Source organism: Ambystoma mexicanum, chromosome 3q (assembly GCF_040938575.1).
Source record: "Ambystoma mexicanum isolate Mex_15411 chromosome 3q, UKY_AmexF1_1, whole genome shotgun sequence".
Lineage (NCBI taxonomy): Eukaryota > Metazoa > Chordata > Amphibia > Caudata > Ambystomatidae > Ambystoma > Ambystoma mexicanum.
The window spans coordinates 905,011,551-905,037,684 of record NC_090926.1 but is presented as its reverse complement, the minus strand read 5'-3'; the positions used below and the strand labels follow the sequence as shown (position 1 = coordinate 905,037,684).

General features: G+C 47.3%; 1 protein-coding gene across 2 annotated transcripts in view; it reads right to left on the bottom strand.

Moving 5' to 3' along the window:
* Positions 1–26,134, bottom strand: part of CEP112 (centrosomal protein 112) — a 3,147,769-nt gene that overhangs the window by 2,019,333 nt on the left and 1,102,302 nt on the right. For both annotated transcript variants that reach the window (XR_011305153.1, XM_069655053.1), the window contains exon 17: positions 7,493–7,572. Coding sequence is in view for 1 of the 2 variants with exons in the window: in XM_069655053.1 (XP_069511154.1) it covers positions 7,493–7,572 (80 nt within the window). In the remaining variant the exon portion in view is untranslated. The remainder of the gene's footprint in view (positions 1–7,492; positions 7,573–26,134) is intronic.

Below are 26,134 nucleotides of genomic sequence, written 5' to 3'. Positions count from 1 at the left end.
GCCTGTGCGGAAAGCAATGTTCACCCCCATGACCAGCATTGAGTGCGTGAAATGCGGTGCAGCTGCAGCTGGCTCCCTGCATATGTACTGGAGCTGCTCCAAGATCTCACAGTTCAAGTGCACAGTGGCGGATACCCTGCATGATAATACAGATATCCTCCTACACCATCACCCCCCAAAATACTTGCTAGGAGACATCGGGAAGGCATCAGTGAAGTTTTACCAGTTGCTCAATTTGGGATGTCTCATTGCCAAAAAATGTATATTGAAGTACTGGAAATCTAAATCTTCCCCTGATATTAATGTATGGTTCAGGGAACTAACTTATTAAAGCGAGAAGGGCTACATTTCGCTGCTTACACCCAGCTACAGACCCAAGGACATATGGGAACCATTTCGCAAATACCTACGGAAAATTACTTTGACTCAGTGAGTGCATCATGGGATAACGTAACTAATACTATAAACGAGCACTGAGTAACCCGTTTGGTTGATTTATGTTGGTTTTAATCATGATTGTAACTAACTCGCACATGTATGTGTTCAGAGGATGTACGTCTGTCACTGTACTAAAAGTATATTAAAAAAAATTAAATGGAACCATCAAATGGAGCACTTTCACAGGGGGTTTGTTGAGAGGTTTCTGACCAGCAAACCATTATGAAGGAGCCAAGCCATCCAATTAAAACCTTGAGTGCAGTCTACGCTGCAGCAAGCACCTGAAGACGTGCTCCTAGGAAAGCTTTGCTGTTAGGAAAAGTAGTTTTCCCTTGCTTTTCAGTATCCCAGCCGGGCCATATCCAATTGGACAGGCAAGGCTGGGTATTTGCTGCCCCAGCCTTGCATGGCCCATTGGATATGCGGACTGGCGTACTGCAGTCCCAGAAGTTCCCAGTGGGCACTCCAAGTCCATCCCGCAAGACAGGAGGCTCCTGGGGTGGAGAGTTGGTGGTGCACTGGCTCCACCGCATTTCAAGAACCAGGAACGGAGATGGATTTGATTGCTGAATGCAGGTTGTGTGGGGGCCAGAGGGCCAACTGCAGAAGTGTTGTTTGGTAGCGACGGGAGTCCCAAGAGGTGGAGAAGCTGAGGCAATGTGCATGTCATAAAAAAGCCAACTATATGTATTGTGACGAATCCTGTGATATCGTCCCTTCTCCCCAAGGGGGGGCGACCATTCCCGTGAGCCCAGGGAGGTAAGGTCACTACCCAATAGTCCTCCTAGAGGTGGTACTCAGCTGAGAGATTACCCTCCGAGATTCAGGGAGGGCATCATGGGTTAAAGCGGTATGGTGCCGTCTCACCCATTTTCTTCCCTCACTTTCTTTTCCTTCCTTCGTTCCCCTATGTTCCCCCAGGTATTTTTGCTATAGCAGTAGTACCACTAGTACTGGGGCGAGGAAGATCAAGACAGACTCCAATGAGCTATCACCTCAATATACTGAGATGAGGATGAAGCTCTGTACCAGAAAGAACTTACAAGACCATTGAATTGAGCAGTCTAGCTTTTGATTTCCATAGAACTTAAAAAGGGAAGAAGGACTAACAACATTGTCAGTCCCTCCCCGGAGGCAGCGCAAGCAATGCAAGCACTGTGCAGACAGAAGAGCTGAACCTGTAGCTACTGACCGAGACGTGGCATTGGGAGAGACAACATCCCTACCTGCTTGGGAGAGGACTGCGAACTGAAGGCTGGGAATGGCTGAGGCTCCCGACGCAGAAGAGCACAGATGAAGACAATCCAGCAAGTATGCGCAGCCGGGCTACCAAGAAGTGCTGGGGAGCCCCGTACGACAACTCGTGAAAACAAAATAGCGCAGAAGAACCGTCGGAAGACGCAAAGAAGCCAGAGACCGGGAGCCCATACAGAAAGTACAAGGGAAGCCTGGGGACCTCAAGGGCACTACAGATTTCAATGTAGAGGGGTCTGGGACCCAAGAGAGAGAAACACAGAAACAGGGATCGGGGACCCGAGAAGCCAATGTGAAGGGGTTGAGGACCCTAGAAAGAGAAACCAATGTGAAGAGGTTTGGGTCCCAAGGATAAAATAAAGCATAACAACAGGGTTAAGGACACTCTGAAAGAGAGAGACAGTATTCCTGGTAGGTGAGTGTACCTGGGATCCTGTGAAGTCAAGTACAAAGAGAGAGACAAAATTCCTGGGATACTGGGAAAAATCCATCAAGCATATTCAGGGTTCAAGGACCCAACCATTCATGTGGACATGGTCCTCCAACAAGCCCTCTTCTTCATCGCAGTACCTGGTAAGGTCGAAGACCAAGTCTGTCCAAGTGAGTCACTGCAGAGGCTCACCAGAGGCATAAGAAAGGTTAGGGGAAGGAAGACATTTCCCCACAGTTTTTGGAACACTGTAAATAATATCATGAGAAAGGCCAGCGGAAGGAAGACATTCCCCATACTTTGTGGAACTCTAAATACAAGCCTGAGGAAGCCTTTGAAGTGCAGCTTACAATTTTCTAGAGTCTCAATGTCCTTTTGAACAACTGCTCACTATGGACAACCCTCGACCAGGATTACTCTTGTCAGAGACACAGTTCACCTTGCTTTATCACAGTGCGGGATTCACTTTCATTAGCTCTCCCCTTGGCATCCCTTTGTCGGGTTCATATAGCTGCTTTAACACACTATTCACAGTTTACTCTGCTTTTTCTCAATTCTATCCACTTGGGACTCCCTTCGTTGGGTTCACTACAGCCTTTCTTTAACACAGTTCAAGTATTTTTAAAACAGTTCACGTCTTAGCCATTTTCCTCGGAAAGCAGGGTTTTCCTTCTCCCAGCTTTCTTTCGGCATCCCTCTGTCGGGTTTGCACCTGCTTATTCCATAGTTCACATTCTTATCAGAAAGCGGGGTTCCTTTCCTCTAGCTTTCTTCTGGCTACTGGTCAGAGATTTTCGATTGTACAAAGGATTTGATGTGACCCCTGTAGGACCACTCTGATGCCTCCTGCATACCCTTGTCTAGGGCCTTCTGGTTCTTGTAGTTTTAAAACAGGTCCCGGTCAGAGTCTTTCTAATGACCGCCCCTGTGGCGTCGGACCCCTCTGCACCTGGACCTCAAATGGGTTTTCTTTGTAGTTCAAATACAAATTCTGTCTCTTGCTAATTCCTTGCGTTCAAAACATTGCTACTTACAACCTTGGGCTCAACACAGTGCGGTTTGCTATCAGGTCCTCCGTCTCACTGGCTGTTCTGAACCCGTTGGCTTCTTTGATCTCTGTAGTCAAGGATAGTACCATGGTAGTCAGCTTGCCTCTCCGCCTGCGTTAACAATGCAGGAGGCCCTCGTGTATCGTTATCTGCTGCTTCCGATGCCAGCTGCACCTTACGGTTTTATGATTTCCCTTTCGGAGGCTTTGTGGGTCAGAGTTGAAAAGGGCCAGGGCATCTCCCCCTTCGTCATCCTTCCAGGTCTCACTGCCTTTCTTCTCCGATTGAACTGCTGGTTTGGTGTAGCTGTCTCCTCGTGCGTTCAGCCTTGCTCGTAGTGTGCTTTTGTGCTGCGCCTTTTATTCCTGTGGGGGAAGCAAAGGGCCGTCAGGTGTGCGTGGTTATTGTCAATTGCCTGACTCTGCCTCACCCGTGTGATGGTAAATGTCAGTTAAACAGCTCTGGTGTTAGTCCATTGTCTATTATGGTGTAAGACAGTATTCCTGTTGGAAAAGGGGGAAGAGCTTCTGTATATCCTACAGGGTAGGATGGGGGGAAAGGTGTTACAAGGAGGGGGATTCCGTGTCTCAACCCTTGGTGTCCCACCTCCACTTCCCAAAGACGCCTCGCTCAGGTGATCCTCCCCCACTGGTCCACCCCCAGGAACTGGATCCAATAGCGATGGCCATGTCCTGGCCACCTGGATGACAGATCCCCGGGGACTAGTAAGTGAGACACCTTTGGGTTTCTCACAGTGTCCATGAAAGGACTCAGTCAAGGAGACTCACCTAAGCTGGATGCAAAATATCATGCGACAAGGAAGGTGGTGCAAGGAGAAGGCCCACCGTGGAACCAACAAACGCGGTACAGTTATCCAACAAGAACCCTGGTCATAAACATGGAAGAAGGACTTAAAGTCTCGTCAAGCCATCCCTGGAGGATCCGGGAACAAGATGGTCATACCGAAGCAAAAGACCCAAGAGGTCCTGACAAGACAGACCTGGCCAGAGGCAGAGAAGCCGGAAGCCCGACCGGCGAAAGGAGGAGGAGATCAAGGGCGCAGGTGTACAGGAGAGTCTGGGGCTGCAGAACCATGGAAAGGAGACTGCACCAGCCGCAGAAGGGACCAGAGACCTTGCTGAGACTTAACAAAAGGTAGGCAAAGGGATGTGCCGGTTAGCAGAGCTAAAGGAATCAAGCAGCATTGTGAAGGCATCCCGAAAAGCACAGGGGGGTGAAAGGGATCCCATACAGATGAATGCAAACTTTGTAAATCACATGAAAACATCCCAAAGGGCACAAGGGGGTGAAAAGAATCTGATGCCAGTTGATACAAACTTTGTGAACCATATAATTACACCCCAAAGAGTACAAGGGGAAGAATGAGGAAACATACAGATATATGAGAACTTGGTGAAACAGATAAACCCATACCAAGGGGTACCATAGCAAAGGCACATTCTCTAATACGAGGGGTAGTACCTGGCAGGAGAGTATATCAGGTCTGTACAAATGGAAAATAAGTAAAGTGGGAACAGGAATCCTGTTCTGGAACACAGATTGAAATGGGCAAGCGGAATGGATGTAGGTCAAAGACCCATTTCAGTGCAAGAGAACTAAAAGCTGAGAACATCAAGTCTGGCAGTCTAGAAAACCAATTTGGAAAGTCTACGGTAAGGCCTGGAAGGTTAGTGAACACGGCCTGACAAACAGAAAAGTATTATTTTGTGCCACATGATGGGGAGAAAGATTGTGCCAGAAAAGTGTGAGGTACCTTGTGTTTATAGGAGAAATAGAACAGAAACCCAGGAAGATGTTCCCTAAAGCAGATTGGGGAACTGGGGTTTTCTCCAGGTTTCTTGAAACTTTCAAGCAAAGGTTGTTTACTTGTATAGTCTTTGCACCCCTCTTTCTCCCTGAAGGCAGGACGTGGAGAGGAAACAAACTGTGTTCTGTTTAAAAGGTTCAAGAACTCAGACGAAGGAAGAGGTTCTCTGCAGGTGAGGGGAGAACCGTTCTGTTTGAAAACAAGAGCACAAATCCAAGGAAGACTTTTCTCCCAGGCATTGGAGAAAACAATAGTTGTGCTGGATTTAACATTGAACATTGAACTATAGACAGTTTTTGCAGTTTGGGGAGTCGGTTTCCAGGGTGGGAAAGACCTATTTCTGGGAACAAGGAGACATCCATTTTTTCTTTAGTTAGCTGATAAGCGTAAGGGACGGAAATAGGTTGAGACCAAGGACGGTGGACATTTTTCTTTAGGAACATCCTAACCGGGTCCTTAGTATTTTTGTTGAGGTAGAGCAACTCATCAGTAAGAAGGGCAAGATAGGATTTTCTTTAACTTTTTATGGTATTAATAAAAGTCTATGCCAACCACTTTACCCTTCTGTGTCAAGACTTTTATTTATGCACCCTTACAGTACACTGGCCTACATTGGTGCAGTGGGTATGTACTGATTGTACAGAACTTATCACACTGGCATGGCATTTTAACTTGCATAATGGGAAAGGTTAACATGAGTGTTCTTGCATCAGGATGCTAGCTACATTAGAATATCCAGCATGGACATGGGTGGGCCAAGCCTGCAAAAACATTTTGCTTTACACTGGTATACATTGTGGGCAAAGTCATCATGGAAATGGGTTAGAAAATGCTCTTGTGCACTGGTGGTGTCCTGACATCTACCATTTTTAAATGTGTTACGGTACAAACGGTGTGGTATTTTACCTATTTTTTCACAGAAAGTGTGCTGTAAAATGCACGATTTTAGTCCATTACTTCAAAAAAATGTCAGAGGTTGAGAGCCTTCCCAAACTCTTGACTGACTGGAGATCCTTCACCATGCTCTGCCGTTCACGTACATTTAATAATATGATTCATCTTCATTGCTGTGTTATGATGAGGGAGAGAAGTAAGGGCAGGGGGCTTGAAGGCTCTGAGTGCTGCTCATAATCTGCTGATGCCTCTGGGGAAGCTTGCGGTTACAGACAGCGATGACACTCTCAGAAAGGGTCAAAGACGCCTGCCTGCTCCCACCGGCTCTTGTTGGAAATCCCTTAAGGGAAACAAACCAAACTCTAGATATCCCTGCCCAGGGCACAATATGCCACTCTCCTTTCCCCCATCTTCCTACATATTTCCATTCATATTGATCTATCACACAGTCCACTCTGGACTGGGTAGCATTTAAGCATCTGGCTTGGCAGTCCCAATATCTCTAGGCTGGGGTTTGCTTTGTCATACATGAAATGCCTTCTCAGACAGCATAAGCCTCCAACGTACAAGAGGTAATTTGAGCACAACTGGAATCCACCAATCATCCACCCATATCATTTATAATAGTGTATATTAAACTGCCGTCAGGTAAACTCGCCTATATCCACAGACACCTTGGAACGTCTTGTCTTGCTTTCCATACGATATGATATGGCATTTATAAAAGCGCCTATACACAAGTGTTTCAAGGCGTGACGAGGCAAGGGAGGGGAAACAGAGGGAAGACAGAGACAGCCATCCTACTAGGCCAGGTGACATTGAGATCGTGCAAGTGCGGGGGGGCGGGAGGTAGGGGAAAAGTGAAGGGGGGAGGGTGAGAGGGCAGTGCAGTACATAGGATGACACTGAAATAAATATAGAAAATATAAAATAAATAGATTCACAAAGAATGCACGGTTATTAGCTTATTAGAATTCCATGCATCCAAGCTACCATAACCACCAAATATACCTCTTCTCTTCACCATATCAGTTTGCCTTACCCTGTCTGGCCTTTTTTATGTTCGCTAGGCACCCATAGTTGCTTAAAAGAAAATATAATACAAATGTTGATATGTCCTCTAAAGTGTATAGGCTGGCTTATAATGTGCATACAGGAACTGTACCATAAGCACCCCTGTAGAAACCGAAGTAAAAGAAAAGTGCCATTTGTATACTGCGTCACTGGGAACATGAGGAACCGCCTCTGGGACTGAGGGGCGCAAGCATCTCAACACTGCAGAGGTCAAATTCAAAAGTAAGTAAACAAAAGAAAAAAAATGGCGTTCTCTAGCGAATTCTAAACAAAGAGAAGAGGTTCAAAAAGCAGGTTTGTACAAGGCCGACAAAAGTTTCAAAACAATACTATTTCCAGGGGCCATTTTTTAGCCAACTCACTCTATGCATATTTTCAAGTGCATAACGAACACATTAAGCCAGGATACAGCTTTTGTGTCACAAGATTGCGAACAAAGGCCCACCTCTGACTGGGATCCTGCAGGTGTCATCGTTAACAAATGGCGAAAAACAGTGGCATTGTGCTTGGCAAGTTTTCACTTACTTCAAGGCCTCTTCCAGCTTGTGGGCTTTCTTCTGAGCGTTTCCTTTCTCTTGATCAAGTTCGCTCTCGATTGCATGGACCTGTCATGTTAATGAAATGGCATATTTTAGCAGCTGCAGCGTGTGAATGGAAGGCTGACTGCTCTTTGATTCCATTCACAGAACTTGGTAATTAAATAGCAGGGCACAGCAGTCTGTACTGTGCAGATGCACAGTAAGGGAATACAATTTAAAAAAGAAACCCAGCGAAAAATGATAGCACAATCTGTGGGAATATAGGACACCAATGTGGGGTTATGAGGGATGGGGGGGCAATTGCGAAGCTGAAAAAGTAGTGATGGAGCCAATGCAGCAGGCATTATGCAAGATTGAATTAGCAATAACTAACTCAAAACTGGCAAAGTGGTTCTTTTCTCTTCTCCCATGACTAGAATGCTAGTTTTACGTAAATCACCGATGTTTCTGGTTGCCCAAGATCAGTAAACTACCGTAGATGTGATGGTTTGGAACAACCATTCAATGAATGTAAATGTTACAATTGCAGAAAACCTGACCAGTCTATTAATGGACAACATCGACAGCATCACAAAATATACTTTATAGGGTGTGACAAAGTTCCCTACCTGTTTCAGGAAACTACCAGGGCAGTGACTCAACGGACCAGGTGTCACCCTGAGCCGGTGGATGTCGGGCCCAGGAAACGTATGACCAGGATCCCCTGGTCCATGCCCTGGTTTCCAGCACATTGAAGGGGACAGTCACATTGCCCCCGAGCAGGCCAGTCTCAAAGGTCCAATCCCTCCCCACCACACAGACCTATCAAAGAAGACCCCAACCTAAAGTGTGAATCCCCAATCAAAACCCTTTAAATAACCTGCAAGGTAATAATAATAATGTATAAAGACTGCAGCTTCCTTTATACAACTCTGCATCTCCAGGGAAGAAAACTTGCCTTTTGCTTTAAGGGGGAAATTACATTCACTAGACCGGGGTACTGCAACCTGCAGCTCTTCAGTTGTTTCAAACTACAGCTCACATAATCCCTCACCACTATGCTGGATAGGGCTAATAGGAGGAGACCAACAGGTTGCAGATCCCAGCATAAAGCACTGGCAGTGTGTATTGTAAATTAAGCAAGGGTAGCAGAGGCCCTCTACTGAGAACTAACATGGGTCAAATACCCTGTTCTATGGAGTTACTTCCACTCAGGAGGGGCTAAAATCACGTTTCAACTCACCGCACCCTTCACAGTCGAGAAATAAACATTTTCAAATGCTAGGCAATTCTCCTCTGAACAAGAGTACCGTCAGCAAACCCATACACATATTTCAGCCTTGTTAGGCCTCCTCAGTGAAGTGAAGCTGAGCCTCTCTAAGGCACAGTGAGCAAGGGGTCCATGTCTGGATTACCCTGGGCTAACTATGGTAAAATGTCGAGTTTTACAAATTGAGCAAGGGTGTGGGAGAAGCCACTACTGAGAGTGAACATGGGTCAAATATCAAGATCAATATTCTATGGAATTTCTTCCACTCAGGAAGGTCTACAACCACGTTTGACCCATGTTCATTCTCAGTAGAGACACACTCTTGTTTAATTCGGAAATCAATCATCCAAGTTCATCTATTGAAAACAGGGATGAAGCACCTTCCTCTCTTGCAGAGTCAGAATCTGGGGAAACCCTGGAAGATAAGTCATCCCTTGGACTGACAGGACCTTAAAGCTCAAAACCAAAACCTGCCCTACCAGTGAGGATCACCACGATGAAGGATGCCAGTTTCCAGTTGCCAATTACCATGTGAAGGAGCAGCATAAGGGAAAGGCAAAAGCACTCATGTCCATTCAAATAATGTGGATACCCTCCCCTAATGACCCACTCCCTGGACATTTCCTGTAGAAGCAACGTTCTTGCATTTGATGTCTAGGGGGAAGCAAAAAAATCCAAGTAGTCCCGTAGCTTTGGATTTCCGACACGTGGTTCACTTGTTCCAGCCTATTCGGTTTATCGGCCTCAATATTGTCTCAACATTTTCCTAGTTCACAAAGTGAACTACCTATAAGCATATGATGTTGTTGTAGAACCCACCCCCAGATCTCTGCGATCACGGCAAGCAAGGGAAGATATATGGTAACCCCCTGCATCTTGACGTAAAACATACAGATCGTCTTTACTGGAAGTTTAGTCTGTCTGCACCAACACCACGTCTGCACCAACACCAATTACATCCCTAAAAGGTTGAATCAGTCATGATCACAGCTTTGTGAAGAAGGAATCATAAATGGGCACCCCTGCAAAATGTTGCAATCCATCAACCACCAATGGAGATCTCCCGAAGGGAAAGAGGTATGTCAACCCTGGAAATGTGGTGATCCAGGTGCATATTTGATGACAGGGCCAGATGTTCTCACTACTCATCTTAAGTGTGGCAAAGGGGACTGCCAGCACTCAAGATGACATAAGGCCCAAAAGCTTCTGAAACCACAAAGCCAAAGTTTGATGCCTTAAGGAGTAGTGGTGCACTACCTTTTCTAGGATGTACACACTCTCAAGATTGAGGAACACAAAGTCTGTAAACTGAATTGTCTATTTGGGGGAAATCTCAAGACTTCTTCTGGTTGGTTGAGGCGAAATCATAGAGGAAGGGAAGAATGGTCTTTGAGAACTCTGAGCTACCATGGCTGAGCTAGCGCGGGCCTACCAATTTGTCCACATACTGATAAATGTTCAGGTGAAGGTGAGCTACAAAAGTCCCAATTAGCTTGATAAGCACCTTTGGTTTCGTACTGAGGCCAAGCCATATCACTCTGTATGACTATCACTCTGTATTGGTAAAGCCTTCCCATCAGGAACATGCAAGAAGAAAACCAATCCCCTGGACACTAGGCAGACCAGATCTGGGGAGTCATGTTCATATTACATTTTTCTTAAGGGGAAGGGAGCTGAGGGATTCTTATTTAGGAACAGTAAAAAGCACTGAATACAAGCCTACATCTCTGCCCCATGAAGGAATCTTCCCTATTGCTCTCATCTGAAACGCAAAACCTGTAACAACTGGAGATCACACACAACATCAAGGGGTCTGATGAAATTGCCACCCAGCCTTCTTGAAATCCTGAATCCCACCCCGCCAGGAAATGAGTTGGTTCGTGGCATTTTGATTTGTTGTCACCTGTGGAGGATGGGGGCTGATGGAAGACACCTTTTGGAGAGGTGCTCTGTTTTGTTGGTATGCTGGGTGAGTAGTCTGGGTGTTGTTTCTCTGACCTAGGAAAGCAGAGAATGTGCCAGAGGACCTGAACATGTAGTTCTGCCTAGAGCCCAAAGAAGATTCAAAAGGCTTCTGTGCAGTTTAAGTCAGCACAGCCAGTGTATTTGGATAGTTGGAGATTCCAGGCTGCTTGACATTCTTACACATCCCCTGCTTATACCAAATTATCAAAAATAAAGAGTGCAAGAATTGGTGATCAAACCACACTACGGAAGCACTGACCAGAATTTTGCAGTGACGAGCATTCAGCTCATGCCAAAACATGCCAAACAGCTGAAGCTTGTAATTACCCTGTTCGGCTACTTGCAAAAGCAAAACAGGGATGCCAGTCTTAAGGTAAGGGTCATGGACCCAATGGCTTTTGAGAAACTGATCATTGGAGTTAAACCACGGTCAAATAAAAACTATAAAATATACCACCAAAGCAAGAATGTGGAGAAAAAAAAACAATGAAGGAATAAAACATTGATTCTACTTCACTCCACGACACACATTAACGTAATGTAACCTAACAGGCGATTAGGCCATCACAAGTCCTAAAAAGAAGGAGAAGAAATGGGTTCAGATATAAGAGGAAACAGGCACAAAAGGGTACACTCAGAATTATAGTACTGGTCCTGATAAAGTCATAGTTCACCCCCAGAAAATGGCAAGAAACACACTAATTCGTACCAATTGCTGTAACACCTTTTCCTATACACAGAGTGAACTGCAGTGATTTGTTATACTAAAAGCTATCATAAATTAAATTAAAGTGTGTGACAAAGAGTGGGGAGAGAAGGGGGAAGAGGGAGAAGGACATACAAGACAAGAAGGTTGGTAATCAGTGCACCTATCCATAAGTATATTAGACACAACCAAGCTAGGGATGGGAGACAGAAGAGGACAGGACAGACATGCTAAACCTAGTACATTCAAGGTTGTAAAGGTGTGCAGACAGGAAGTGTAAGGGAGGGGGACGAGTGCTCCCAGTCCAGCAGGGGCCTGGGTTAAGTGCAGAGTGTTTGCCACTCTCAAGGAACGTAATCCAAGTGTGGCAGTGAAAGGCAGAGTGCGGAGGCAAGTGCAAGACTGGCGGGGGAGCCTGAGACCTGTGAGGCTCTGGAGGTGCACCTGGTGACCAGTCGGCGACCTGAGCAGGTTGGGGAAGAGAACGAAGGAAAGAAGTAGAAGAGAAGGACGTTAGCAGGGGAGAGGGTGAGAGAAAGAGGAGAAGAGGAAGGTCTTGAGGAGTTTCCAGAACTTAAGGAGGCTGACTCAAGACAGAGAGAGGCAGGCAGGCTGATCCAAAGGGAGACACCTGCAGAGAATAGGGATCTACCCCCAAATATCTGTTCGGATAAACAGCTCACTCACAGAGAGTTGGAGAAGGCCGAGCGGAGGTCTCTGGAAGGAGAGCCTTTATGAAGAGAATGTTGTAGATAGTAAGGGCCCTGGCCTCAGAAAGCCTTGTGGACTATGAAGAGGGACTTGAACTTGATCCTTGCAGCTACCGGGAACCATTGGAGGGATTTCAGCGCCATAGAGATGCAGTCCCTGGGCTTGAGGCCAAGGATAAGTTTTGTGCTGCTGTTCTGGATAAGTTGAAGAGGTCGGAGCGTAGAAGTAGTAAGATTGAGAAGGAGACTGTTGCAGTCGTCCAGTCTGGATAGAACCCGAGCTCTGGAGACAGTGAGCCTCTTGGGGAAGGTGGGCAAAGGTAGAATACCTCTGAGGAGGTGCAGCTGGTATTAGGACTTTTTTTTAACATGTCCGAGATGTGAGAAGAGATGGAGAGAGTAGAGTCGAAGATAACCCCAAGATGTTTTGCTTCACTAGAGGGTGAGGACGCCGGACCAAGTGGTCCCAATGAGGACGATCACTGTCTTACTGGCATTAAGGCAGAGTTCATTAGCATCCCACCAAGACTGAATTGCGGACAGACAGTCTAGGATGAGCAAAGAAGAGGAGGAAGAGGCAGAGGGTAGCCTGGAAGACAGCTGTGTGTAATCCGCATAACACTGGAAGTTGGAGGTGAAAGCAGAGATCATGTGGGCCCAAAGGTTCCATATAGACATTGAACCAGGGGGATCGATTAGATCCCTGGGGGACGCCACAAGTAGAGAGAGTGATATCGAGGAGAAAGGACCCAAGTTCTACCTTGGAAGGACGGTCAGAGATGAAAGGATGCTGGCCACGTCAGGGCCCGATCAGTGATGCCCAGGGTATCACAGAGATGGGAGATCAGGATGTAGTGAAGGCAGAGGAGAGGTCAAGGAGAATGAGGACAGAGGGAGAGTTAAGAGTCAAGGTTTGAGAGCAGGTCTTCACGGGTGTTCAGAAGAACAGTTTTCGTGCCTATGAATAAAGCCAGACTGATGGTCATTGAGACAACAAATGTATTCAGTGTGGAGGGTAAACTGAGAGATAGCACACTTCTCCAGGAGTTTGCCCAGGAAAGGAGTGATGGAGATCGAGCGATAGTTTGCTGGAATAGTAGGGTCGGCAGAGGGTTTTTTTGAGCAGAGGGTGCACAAGAGAATGCTTAAGGGCAGTGGGGAAAACTCCAATGGTGAATGAGAGGTTGCAAAGATCTGCCAAAGCTGGAGCTAGAGAGTCAATGTTGCCCTTAATTGTTTGGGAGGGGCATGGGTCCACCTGTTTGGAAAAAGCTTTCCTAGACAGGACTTGTCTAGAGACCTCCTGAGGTGCGACACGGGAGGAAGGAGAGGAGATGGGGCATGGTGGGGGCGGCCGAGCGGGACCCAAGAGAGGATGGTGCACAAGTGGGTGCAGAGGAGAAAGAGGACAAGATGTCCTGTATTTTGGTGGTGAATTGTGCAGCCAGTGCCCCACAAAGGGCCTGGGTGGGTGCAATAGAGCATGACTCTGCAATAGGGTTGGTCAGTTCCTTACAGATTTTGAAAAGTTTGGCCATGTTGTTTGATGCCACGGAGATGCAGGCTTGAATATGGACTCTTTTCTTGGACCGGATGCAGAGTCTATATTGCCTTTGCAGAAGACGGCAGGCCAGCTTGTCAGAGGGTGCGCCTGAAGATCCCCATTTCCGTTCTGCTGCTCTGCACTTGCGTCTAACGTCAGCCAGGTCAGAATCACACCAAGAGTTGCACTTTTTGGCAGGCTTCAGTCGGACCCTCATGACAGGGGCAAGGATGTCGAGAGTATTGGAGATGGAAAGGTGAAAGTTTGAGAGGGCTAAATCAGGGTGGGAGTCAGCTGCAAAAGTAGGAGGAGGAGAGTAGGTGGAGGTAAAGGCAGCCACTGACACTTTTTTCATGGGTCGGATGAGCTTGAAACAGGAGGCAGCGCAGGGTGTGCCACTGTTAAAGGAGAGGAAAGCTGCAAGTGAGGGGAGAGAAGAGAGTGACCAACCCATGAGATTAGGGTGGTGAGAGAGATAGAGAGAGGGATGGCTGTGTAGGTAAGAGCATCCAAGGTGTTGCCAGAGGTGTACGCCGGACCAGAGGGTAGAATGGAGAGAGCAAGTCGCATAGGTTGCGGAAAGCTCTTGAGGTGTCAGGAGAGTCAAGATGGATGTTGAGATCCCCCAGAAGGAGGAGTTGGGAGGAGGAGGAATGGAGAGAAGATGCCAGGTCAGCCCATTACGACAGGAAGAGGGAGGACTGGACTGGCGGCCGATAGAGTGGCCAGAGTAAGATAGGAGACAGGAGAGAGCGAGAACCTGCATACCAGGCATTCGAGAGAGGAACAGGCCTGAGTGAGGATGGTGGAAACAGGGGTCCACTTCGGAAAGATTAGGGAAACTCCCCCTCCTGCCCTGTTTTGCCTGGGTTCAGAGAGGATCTTGTAGCGTTCAGGGAGAAGAGTGTCAAAACTTGTGATAGAACTGTCCTTAAATCAGGTCTCTGTGAGGGCAAGAACATCAAGGTCCAGGTGTTCCAGGAGGTGGCAGATGTTGGAAGATTGCTTTACTGCGGAGCGAGAGTGGAGCAAATTGACATTTTTGAAGGACTTACGAGGATGGGGTGCAAGGGACAGAGGTCCCCCCGTAAGCGACACATGTGCCTGAGAGATAGAGGCACGAGTAAGGGCTGAAGGGAGTGCAGACAAGGGAGCCAGGACAGTGGTAGATGGCAAGGGAGCCAATGAGGAGGAAGGTGGAAAGTTGATAAGGCTAGGGAGGACCCTATCAAACAGAAGGAGTTTAGGTTGGGGCCCTTGTACCACAACAGTACCATTGCGATAGACATTTAGGATGGCCCTCAAGGTCGAGGAGAAGGCAAGCAGGACCTCCCAGAGGGTGCCACCATTAATGTGTGAAGAAGAGTAGGGAAAGAGCAGGGCAACCGTATGTAGAGTCCATAGGTCAGGAGAGGGAACGACAAAGAGGATGTCAGTGAAAGTCTCTCTGGCCGATGCACTGATGAAGGCCTGGGCTGGAGCCAAGTGTGTCCTTCTTAAAATTCTTCCTGCCAGACTTAGTGAGCGGTGAAGGATAGGAGAGAGAGAAGCCGTTAGAAAAGATAGGAGAGATAGAAAGTGCCAATTAAGCAGGTTGACAGCTGAGGCACTTGGGATGGAGTTAACAGGAGGGTGCAAGCGCACAAGGAACACAATAGGAATCGGAAAAAACAAAAGTGGGAGCAAAAAAAAGGGTACAAGGAAGCAAGAAAAGAGACAATACAGAGAGCAAGGAGGTTACAATCACAATCAATGCAGGATGAAAGCACACCTAACTGAGTATTGAGACACAGGTATTACAGCACAGAAGTACAGAAGAGCAGACAGTGAGGTGGGTGCTCCGGAGATGCAAGGAGTCAATCAAAGAAGGTAGATCGTGAAGTACAAGGGGGAATATGTCAGCAGAGAAAGGAATATTACAATGCCAGAAGGCAGAAGCTGAGAGTCACAAAGAGATGAGAAAGGCAAGTGAGCAACATTCAGAACTCACCTGATAGCGGGAGGGATGCCATAGTCCAGGGGCACATACAAGAAGTACCAAGCATAAATCATGTCCTTACTAGCAGAAACGCAGGATGGGCCCACAGGCACAAACAGGGCCTTAGATGAAGGGCTTAGATGCTGGTGCCGGCTCCCACATCCCGGTGCACCCGATTGGGTGAAAAGGATTCCTGTGGCCAATCACAGGGGCTAAGCAAGAAACAAAGGCAGGGATCCATTACAGGGTGCAGGAGCGGCCATCTTGGAAAGTGGCACTAAACAATGAATGCAGGCAGAAAGGTCGCCTGAAAAGTTATTTTTCCCATCAATACCAGCAAAATGCATATGAAACAAGGAGCGTTTTTGCTGCTGTAGCAATTATATTGGGTTTAGATGTGCACAAGGTAAAGAAAATCAATGCAAAAAGCGATATGATGCTTGTAAATATAGCGTTTCTATAAAAAATGCTGTAAATGTTTCCATGCTCCATGTAAATGCTGTGCTCATCTTCTGTTTATGCAGCAGTTTCTCCTCCTTACCAAGAGGAGCTGAAGAGATATTCAACAAGGCAGAAGATGACAACAAAGCTGAAGGATTAGAAAAAAAAGGAGGTCTAGGGAGGAGCCCCCAGCCAGTAAGGAGGTCTATGGTGTGGGAGGGACTTTTGACAAGGGGAGATGTGCATGATAGGGTGTTGAAGAAACAGCACCCTATTCTGATCTGATTCTGAACACGCAGGCAGAGCTGGAAAGTCATTTATTTGTTTTTCTCCATTTTCAGTTTTTTGTTTTCAGTCCAGCAATTTTGTGGCTTCTGGTCGTGTGTGGGCCTATATAGATGGTGAGTTTTTCTCTGCCAGTAAGATGAATTGTCATCTGGCAATGGTGTTTAAGCCCTGGTTTTTATGATTTTTATTAATAAAATGATGCTGTAATTCCATCTCTGAAAGGGTATTGTGTTGATCAGATTCCCCTTTCATAAACTCCATGCCAAACACATACTGAGGAATTGTGCGCTGCTGCATCAGTATTCTGAACTGAAGCACCAGTTCTGCAGTGGCACAGAGCAGGTTCAGAGGTCACAGGCAGCCCATTTGGCAGCGACAGTAACGGGCAAGTTACTGCAGCGCAGAGGCTGCATTTAAGATATGTGCCCCTTTACCAAAACTATGATGATCATAAGTAGCCCATGCTGGTTGCAGGGTAAATTCTAAAATAAGGCATGCCTGGTGCATGGCCCCATGTGTAATCATTGCAGCCACATCCAATTAGATAGCACACATGAGTCAGCTCCTGTGGCACAGTTCAGCTATGGAAGGTGATGTGTATTTTGGCCAGACAGTCTGATCCTGCCAAAGTGACAGGACAGTAACCTGAATGACCATGCATTCTCTTTCATGTGTTTGCCAGGGTGGCTAACACCCTCCTCCAGAGACAGCCGCACAAAAGGCATCGGATACCTGGTGTACTCCCCTGCCAGTTTTCTTCTCCTCTTTAATGTCATATTTTCTCTCGGTCTTGGCTTTGCCTGGCATACTCAACTGCCAGGGCTTTCTCATATGCTTCATTTAATACATGTGTAAACGTAACTTGCTTCACACACATGTAAACTCAACTGTGCCTTGTTACTCTCCTGCCAGGGCTTTTTATTATAAAGGATTTCCTTTACACACTGTGATGAATCCGAGGTGATCATCCCAAAAACCCTGACCTGGACCCCTTCTCATGAAGCCAGAGAAAGGCAGCCCCTACCTGATCCTGATTCTGGGGGTGGATCACATGGGAGGGAACTTGGGTCAGGAGGAATGGGAGAACCCTGTGAACAATTTCTCTAATGATCATACAGTCCTGAATGTTTTTTGTAAATTGATGATTCTATTTTTGAAACAACTAAGAACATTGTGGACTGAGACGAGGAAGAGGGGTCCATAGTTACCAAACTATAATGAGCAGTCTAGTGGTTGAAATGACGCAAACCGGTAGAGGACCTTTACACCTTTAAAGGCCTTTCAGGTGCGGGCCAAGCAGAAGCAACAGGAGAAAACAGAGGGTGGGACCTCCACTTTGCTAATAGCGGGATGCTGTGCAGAAAACATGGCATAGGTCGGGGATCCTGGAAGATGCAGAGGATGCGCAGCAGGAAACGGTATTGAGGCCAGCTGTCCCCTGAGAGAGCGAGAAAGCACTCTGTGTCCTGCATCTCGCACCACTGTGAGGTTTTCATTGGAGCGCATGTGGTGCGGTGTTCGCTGCAATGACAGCGCGAGCAGCGGAAGGCTGATCAGGCGGTCAAATGCCTGTAAAGTCCAGATGAGCGAAGAAACAGAATCAGCGAGTCAGAAGGAGACGCCAGGATATACCGGTAAATTGGCTTGATATAGGAGACCCCCAGGGCGCTCTGAAGTAGAGCTCTGTGTAAGAATACACCTTTAGAATATCAAACTTTTAAATTAAAGAAAACTGGGCGCAACTCTCCTAAATGGAGATATTGAATAGGAGAATATTATAACCCGCATTGCCAAAACCAAAGAGGGGCAATAATAAAACCAAGGGGATACAATTTTCCTTAACAGGGACAACCAACAAGGTGACATTATGACCTGAATTGCCAAAGCCAAAGAAAGACGAGAGTGACATCATGGCAGTTTGAATGCAGCAATCCCACACCAAGATAACCTGTGGGAGAAAGTTATAAACTACATTGCCAGCAGGCAATAGGTTGTGTAGAAAGAAATCAGAGATGGGAGGAGAAAAGCCCTCCTTGTAGAAAGGATCAAGGGGGAGAGCTGTAACCTGCATTGCCTATGGTAAACAGATCACTGTGAGAATCATTGTCCTTTTGTACAATATGGTTGTTGAAGAAGTTGTAAGCCAATTGTGTTGCAAGTCAAAAGAATTAGCCAAGAAGCCCTTGTTGGTTAAACTTTCCCCACTGAGGATTTAAGTGTGGAAAGTTGGGAACAAGCCTCACCACTGAATACAAGTTGTAGTAGTAGGAGTTGTAACCTGACAGGTGAGTATACCAGGAAAGGACAAGCAGTGGTGGTAGGCGGGTGGACCAGGAAGAATCTGATCTGCAATACTGTACATGTGGTAGAAGGTTGTGGGGGAAAAGAAGGAGCAATTCCACCACTGTGTCTTGATGAACTGTGGTATAACCATCCTGACTAAAGCATACATTTTGGAATGAATCATTCTGACTAGGTTGTTGCTTTTGAAGAAGAAATGTGAGGTGATAAAAAGTGACTGGTCTTCCAAGAAAAGACCTTTTGCATTGACTCATTGATGTATGAAGAGTCCTTTTAATCTGCCAAGGAGAAGGTTGTGAAAACTTTAACAATTGTCTTAAGAGTGAGAAACCTTTTTGAAACTGAGATAGTCACTTTGCCAAGTGACAGACCTATTGGATGAAGCAAACTGTGTATTTTACTTGGAGTGAAACTTGGCTGGTGAAAAGAACTGTCCTGAAATTGAACTTTTGTTTGAAACATCCTGAATTGATCCAGGGGAACGGGATCCAACTCTGGTCACAAAGCTTTCTGTTTAAAATGTTCATTTTTGAATTCATGTCCTTTTGTGTAAGCACTGCAGATGGTGGCAGCATTTAACATAATTAACATACTAGCAGAGTATACTTCAAACTGGCCCACATGGGGCCTGGCTGCTAGAGATTAACAAAAGACAGGAAAACCCCAAAAACCTTTGATATGCACTGTATCAACTTGAAGCCAGCTCCCGCCTCTCAGTATCAAGGGCAGTGACCTGTCATGAACTGGGACTATGCGTTTACAGTGGGAAACCCCAGCAGGGAGCCCCATTCAGAAGGTATGAGTATGTGAATTGATGGAGACAGAAAGTGTGTTATCGTCGCAACTTCAAGGGAGACCGGCCGCTTTACTCAAGAGCCACAGAGAGCTCCATCAACTAGAGAAACCCCTTTGATCCACAAAAGACAGGAATTTGGGTGGAAGTATTACATATTTTCACCCCTTTACCTTTTCTGTTGCAAAGCACTCTGGTTATGACCTCACGCATACAGGAGATTGTTGGTGGGGACCCAGGATTGGTTCATTAAGGTAGGCTTAGCCTACACCAATCACTGGGGCCCATTTGGCTTTAAAAGATGGTTTAGAGCAGTGGTGCTGATTGGTGGTTTAGAAACCGATATTCATCCTTGGACCACTGGTCCCCCGGAGGTTGATTTGTCACAAAAATAGGCATTTGTTTCACCCTTTATTATTTAATAAAATGGCGACTTATGAGAAAACTCCAACTATGTGTCCATCTCACATGTGTGACTCCTCACAACACTTGTAACCTTATTTATGGCTGGTATACTCTCCTGCCAGGGCTTTTCATGTGACTTGCTTTGCACACTTGTCTCTGCCCGTTATACTCTCCTACCCAAGCTTTACACATTTGCAAACTGGTATAATTCTCACAATCATTCCATTATTCTTTTTCTGAAAATATAGCTTCTCATGTTCCCTCTCATTTGTTCTAGTTCCATTTATCCTTCTTTGGCAGCGTTGCCGAAGTGCCCCGGTGTCCTAGTTCCTCACAGCAGGGCTCACCGACTTCTTGTGCCGTTCTTCGGATCCTCAGTGGTAAACAGGAAGCGGCATGGTGTCCCTACTCCACCTCACCAGCTATGTCTGGCGGCTTTCACATCCTTTGCAGCACCCACTTGCCTCCTGGGCCTCTCTCAGTCATCGGGCAACATTGAGGCTGCTACCAGGTTCCCGTGGCCTTGAGAAAGTCTCTTCTCTCCTTCTTCCCACGGTCTCCACACAGCGAACCAGCTCTCGCAGTTCTCAGTCTTCTGCATTCTCCCTGAGCAGGTTGGTTCCACACACTTCTTTGCTCGCCAGTCCCTCAGTCAACACAGAGGGCATAACTTCCCTTGTGTCAGCTGGTTAGTGGTTTTAAATGTCCCGGTACCTATTGCGCTCTCGCTCCCACTAAAGCGCATCTTGTGCTTCTCGCCTTTGCTGATCTTCATTACTCCATTCAGCTTTCTCGTTACAGTACTTTCACATACATGGAAATGGCAGTCAGCTCTTGGTAACTTGGCTATAGAACACAGGAAGATATTCTCAGTAGCTTCCTTGGGTGGTTGAAGGTAGCCATGACAATATGCCCAGTAAGGCATGGGGAATAGAATGGGTATCATTAGAAGGAAAAGGGGAATTCCATGTCTCTTCCAATGATGTTGTGTCACTCCCCTGAGGGTTGCGGCCCCCCATGTGATCCTCCCTCATATAGCCGGGTAAGGAGTGATGACACCATCAGATTCATCACAGTATGTTATTCTGGAGTCGAGATAAATCCTCAGTAATATTTCCAAAACACAAACATTTGCATGGCTGCAACACTCAACAAACATTATATAAGAATACACTGGTGTATTTGGGCATCCATATTTTGAGGGACCCCACCCTCAGGTACATGTTGGAGAGGTTTAAAGATGGACTTGTGAGCAATAATGACAAGCTACACTGAAATGGTAAGGCATCCTTTGGTGTAATGCAGCTCTCAGGCCTGCCAGAACCTGAATCCGAGGAACCCCGATCTGTGGGAACCCCGGGGAAGGCGTCACCGCGTTGTGGAGCCGTGCTGAACAGAGGGTCTTGACAAGAGGTCCTGGATACAAAGTCCTTAAGTGGGGCCGAGAAGCGTGGAAGATCTCCCTCCACTGCGACAAACAATTATTCAATGCCCTATGACCGAGACTGCTGCCGGCCGAACATGAGTCCCAGCAGTGGTCAGGGCCCAAACACTCAAGGCAGTGTGCATGGGGCTCCAAGGCCAGGAACAATCGGTTGCATGAGGCACATCTTGTGAATCGTCCTGCAGTCGACATGCGCTGGGGTGAGGCGAGGCAGCGCTGGGAAGTGAAATAATTGAAAAAAACAAACGGGGAGCAAGCGGATAGCCTGTCTCTGCACTGGCTGCCATGTCCGACACCATCCATGCGGAAAAAGCGATTAATGTGATGCGCCGGAGGGCAGGGCGTTCCTACGCCCGTGGCCGAGCCCCAGCGCGCTACACTAAATTTAAAGGGAAAGCTACATTTTTCACTGCCAAAGGTTCCGGTACCGTCCCCATGTTGAGGGACACCCACAATGACAGAGGAAAGGGGACAGGACGTATCAGTACATAAGAAAAAAGCAGTCAAGAGTAGCAAATATTAGAATGAGCGAGAGGAAGATGAAGTAAAAAGAGCAGCAGAGAGAAGGAGCAGATCAGGTAAAACAGAAGGTGGTAAAGAAGCCAGGTGAGGAGAGATGAGAAGCTGGGCAGTACACAGGACGAGGACAGGAGCATAAAGAGAGAAGGGAGAGGAAGAACGAATGAGAGCACTGTGGATTGTCAAGGAGGAAAAGAGGAGAGAAAGATAGATGTAATGCTGAAAATTAGGAGGTAGGATGGGGACCGGTATAAGGTGGAGGTTGTGATTAGAGACACTGACAAGCTGAAGGAACAAGTTACTTACCTGTAACTGTTGTTCTCCAGCATGGGTCTGGCATGGATTCACATGCTCATGAAAATTCCGTCGTCAGGCTGGGAATCCTCAGTAAAGAAAAAAATCAGTATCAGTTTCGTTTCTGATCTGTCTTTCTTAGTAGTAACCAATCACTGGTCTCTGGGTCATACTGCCCCCAGCCAATGACTGCCCTCTCCCTAAGCCCTTCCCCTAACAGCCAACCTCAGATTTGGTAGCACGTAAAGTGGCAATATGACCGAGTGAAGAGCCGCAGAGGGGAAGGAGGGAGGGTTCGCATGTGAATCCATGCCAGACCCATGCTGGAGAACAACAGTTACAGGTAAGTAACTTGTTCCTTCTCCAGTATGGGGTCTGGCATGGATTCACATGCTCATGAATATAAGAATACATAGCAGTACACACATGCACAACCAACGGGAGGTGGCAAAAGGTTCAACATTAAGCATCACATAAACTCAACATTAAGCAACTCTTACCTTCTCACCAGGCCCACTTTCAGGCAAACAGGTTGTGCAGCACTGCTTGGCCGACTCTGGACTCCTCCCTGGAATCCCGGTCAACACAGTAGAATCTTGTGAAGGTGTGCATCGACCTCCACGTAGCAGCCCTGCAGATGTCCAGCAGGGGCACACCAGACAAGAACGCCGTAGTAGCAGCGATCGCTCTGGTCGAATGGGCTCTCGGACGGCTGGGCAACGGTCGGTTGGCCAACCGATGACAGTGCATGATGCAGCCGGAGAGCCATCAGGAAATGGAACCCTTCGAGAGAGCCTTCCCTTGGTTCACAGGTCCAAAGTTCACAAACAGCTGTGTTGTCTTCCAAAAACTCTTCGTTCGGTCAACGTAGAACTTAAGCGCTCTAGCCACATCCAGCGAGTGCAAAGTCCTCTCGGCCAGCGACGAAGGCGACGGAAAGAAAACTGGCAACACCAAGGGCTCGTTAAGATGGAAGTCCGATAGCACCTTGGGCATGAAAGAGGGGTGCGTCCTCAGCACCACCCTTGTATCGTGAAAAGTCAAGTATGGAGGCTTGCAGGATAGTGCCTGAATCTCTCCCACACGTCGTGCGGAGGTGATGGCCACAAGGAACGCTGTCTTCCACGACAGGAACTTCAACGGAGCTGAATGCAAAGGCTCGAATGGCGGCCCCATGAGCCTGGTCAGCACCACGTTGAGCTCCCACGCCGGGGCCGCAGCCTTCACCGGCGGGAATGATCGGAACAGTCCCTTCATAAATTCCTTCACCAGTCGATGAGACCACAAGGACGGCCTTCCTGCAGTTCTGGTGTATCGGGAGATCGCTGCCAGATGTATCTTGATGGAAGCGTGAGCTACTCCAGCTTTGGCCAGCGACAGTAGGCATGGTAGCACTTGAGGTGCCGTAATCCGTAGAGGGTTGATCTTCTGTGCACGGCACCAGACAGAGAACCTCTTCCACTTATGTCCGTAGCACTTGAGAGTTGAGGACGCCCTGGCCTTTGCAAGAACCTCTCTTCAGTCCTGAACAGCTTGGATCCGGGCGTCGAGCTTCCCTTGTCCTGGGCCATGGTAGGCATCAGATCTTCTGGAATCCTCCAAGAAGCGTAACTCGACGAAAACTTCACCCTTGAGGGGCGTAGAAAATTCCGAAACGGGTCCCCGTTGATCGGAAGTAGAACGGTGGAGCTTGAGGCTCGATTTAACCGAAAAATGAGAAAATCTCTTTGACAAAAGCACGAAAACGCAGTAGAAGCTCAAGAGCTATAGCACGAGGACTCTTAACACTTGAACATGCAGTAAAAATCTGAGGATGGCTGCCAGGGGAGGGGCTTAAGGAGAGGGCATTCATTGGCTGGGGGCAGTATGACCCAGAGACCAGTGATTGGTTACTACTAAGAAAGACAGATCAGAAACGAAACTGATACTGATTTTTTTCTTTACCGAGGATTCCCACCCTGACAACGGGGAATATTCATGAGCATGTGAATCCATGCCAGACCCCATGCTGGAGAAAGACGGATGCTTGAGACCAAAGTTCCTGAAGAAGCCCCTGGCTTGGTGGAGTTCTCAGACAGCCTGGAGGCTATGTCTAAGTTGACAAATAGGTGGAAGGAATGTATCAATAAGAATAATCTTGTATCAAAGAACCACAAATACAACCCTTGACTCTAACAAAGCAAAAGTTCCACATGTGTCTAAAAGCTGGATAGAGCCAAGAATATACAAGAACTTTCCAGAATATAACTATTCCGCTGAAACTTTGAAGTAGCGCCGTCTACTGTATTACCTACCGCAAACAACTGATATTGCAAGGACTGCAGTTGCCTACACAATAATTATCTGCCTCAGGCCTTACAATGCTCCAGTGGCGAATCTCATTCAAGCATTTCTCGCGAGATTGTGCTCGGTGCATCTTTAATTGTGAAAATACATTCTCCTGAGACCTAGGCGATTGCTCCCTCGCGACTGCTCCCTCCTCCGGCCTCATGTGAGCACGTACAAAGCATCGACTAGTTAATGACCACTCAAAGGCAAGAGAACAAGCGACCCTCCACCAAAGGAACCTGCTGGCGGGCTGATCACGTGGATGCCGGCAACCAGGCAGACACTGCCCTGGCCATGGCATTATACCTTGGACCCCAAACTCACCCAGCTGTGCATTATCTGGAAGCAAAGGACAACTCGGCTGGCGAGCACTGGGCACACAATAGATCCATCGGGCCCGGAAGGCTACCCTGCAAGAATGAAGTCATAAGCTCTTCAGAAAGGTCCACAGCACAAGCTGCATTCCACTGGGGCTTTCATATTTTCTCATCCAAATATTTTCTAAACCAGTACAATGGGTTAACAAACAATTCCCTTGGCACGCTGGCCGCAATCAGCGTGTCATTTCAGATCTGCAGCCTTTCAAAGGCGCGCTACCCTTTAAGGAACAAAACCCACAGAGGAAGCCCCGTATCACAGAGGAAGCGCAGTATCACAGCCCTTGCCAACTCTTTCATCCCATTGAAATCCCCGCTGACGGCGCCTCCGCCGTGTAAGAAAAGCCCTGCAGGGACGCCGCATGGGCCCGTACCTATTGCACTGGGATGCCAAGCCGTACAAAAAGACTTCTGAAACCTGGACGAATGCTCCATTCCATGTACGGTCGGCCCCTCTGCGTACATCATTCCGGCAAGTCGTTTACTTTATGCTCAGGCATGTAAAAACAGTGCTACTGATATCATTAAAAACGTTTCTACGACAATACATTCACTTGCCAAACGACACACCTCCTAATGTGCCAGTTTGTTAATGCTTTGATGGCTAAGAAATACATTGGCTGCGGTCCGCAGTTCTTGCCTATTCCCTAGTCTCCTCTCCCGCAGAAGTGGGGTCTTTCGAAACATTGACATTTAATCGGTTTCACAAGGAGGCACACTGATTGGCAAACAAGTCGCACAAAATCAGCGGCTCCTAACCGAAGATGCAATTTCGCCGCTTTGTTGCATCTATTTTTTCTACAAAAGCTCAGTATCAGCTCGTTCCTCAAGGGGGTCTTCGCCTCTCCGGTACCAACTGCATCCTCCCATTATTAGCCACCATGACTCCAATTTCTCCCAACCCTCGCATGCTCTCCTTTATGGACTCCCATGCAGTCACAACCTCCTTTAAACTAGATTCAGCCCCATTGCTTTTGGAGCCCAACCTCTCCAGGGGCGTAGACAGGGTAGGGCCTGAGCGGGCAAGGCCCACCTGAAATCTGTAAATGCCCACTGAGCAGCACTGTGTGGGCATTTACAGATGTTCATGTCACTGCGGTGGGCCTAGCTTCATTAGCTTCAAGCCCTGCTTGTTAGACAATGCTGGCTGCCCCTCTGAACCTCTCTGTCCATGACCCCAAGAGACATGTGGAACCCCCAATGGTTCAGATTCCACTGATTTGGGTTTAATAGATTACACGTTTGTAGCGAGCAGCCTACAAAAAGCATCGCTTCTAGGCTCGTGGA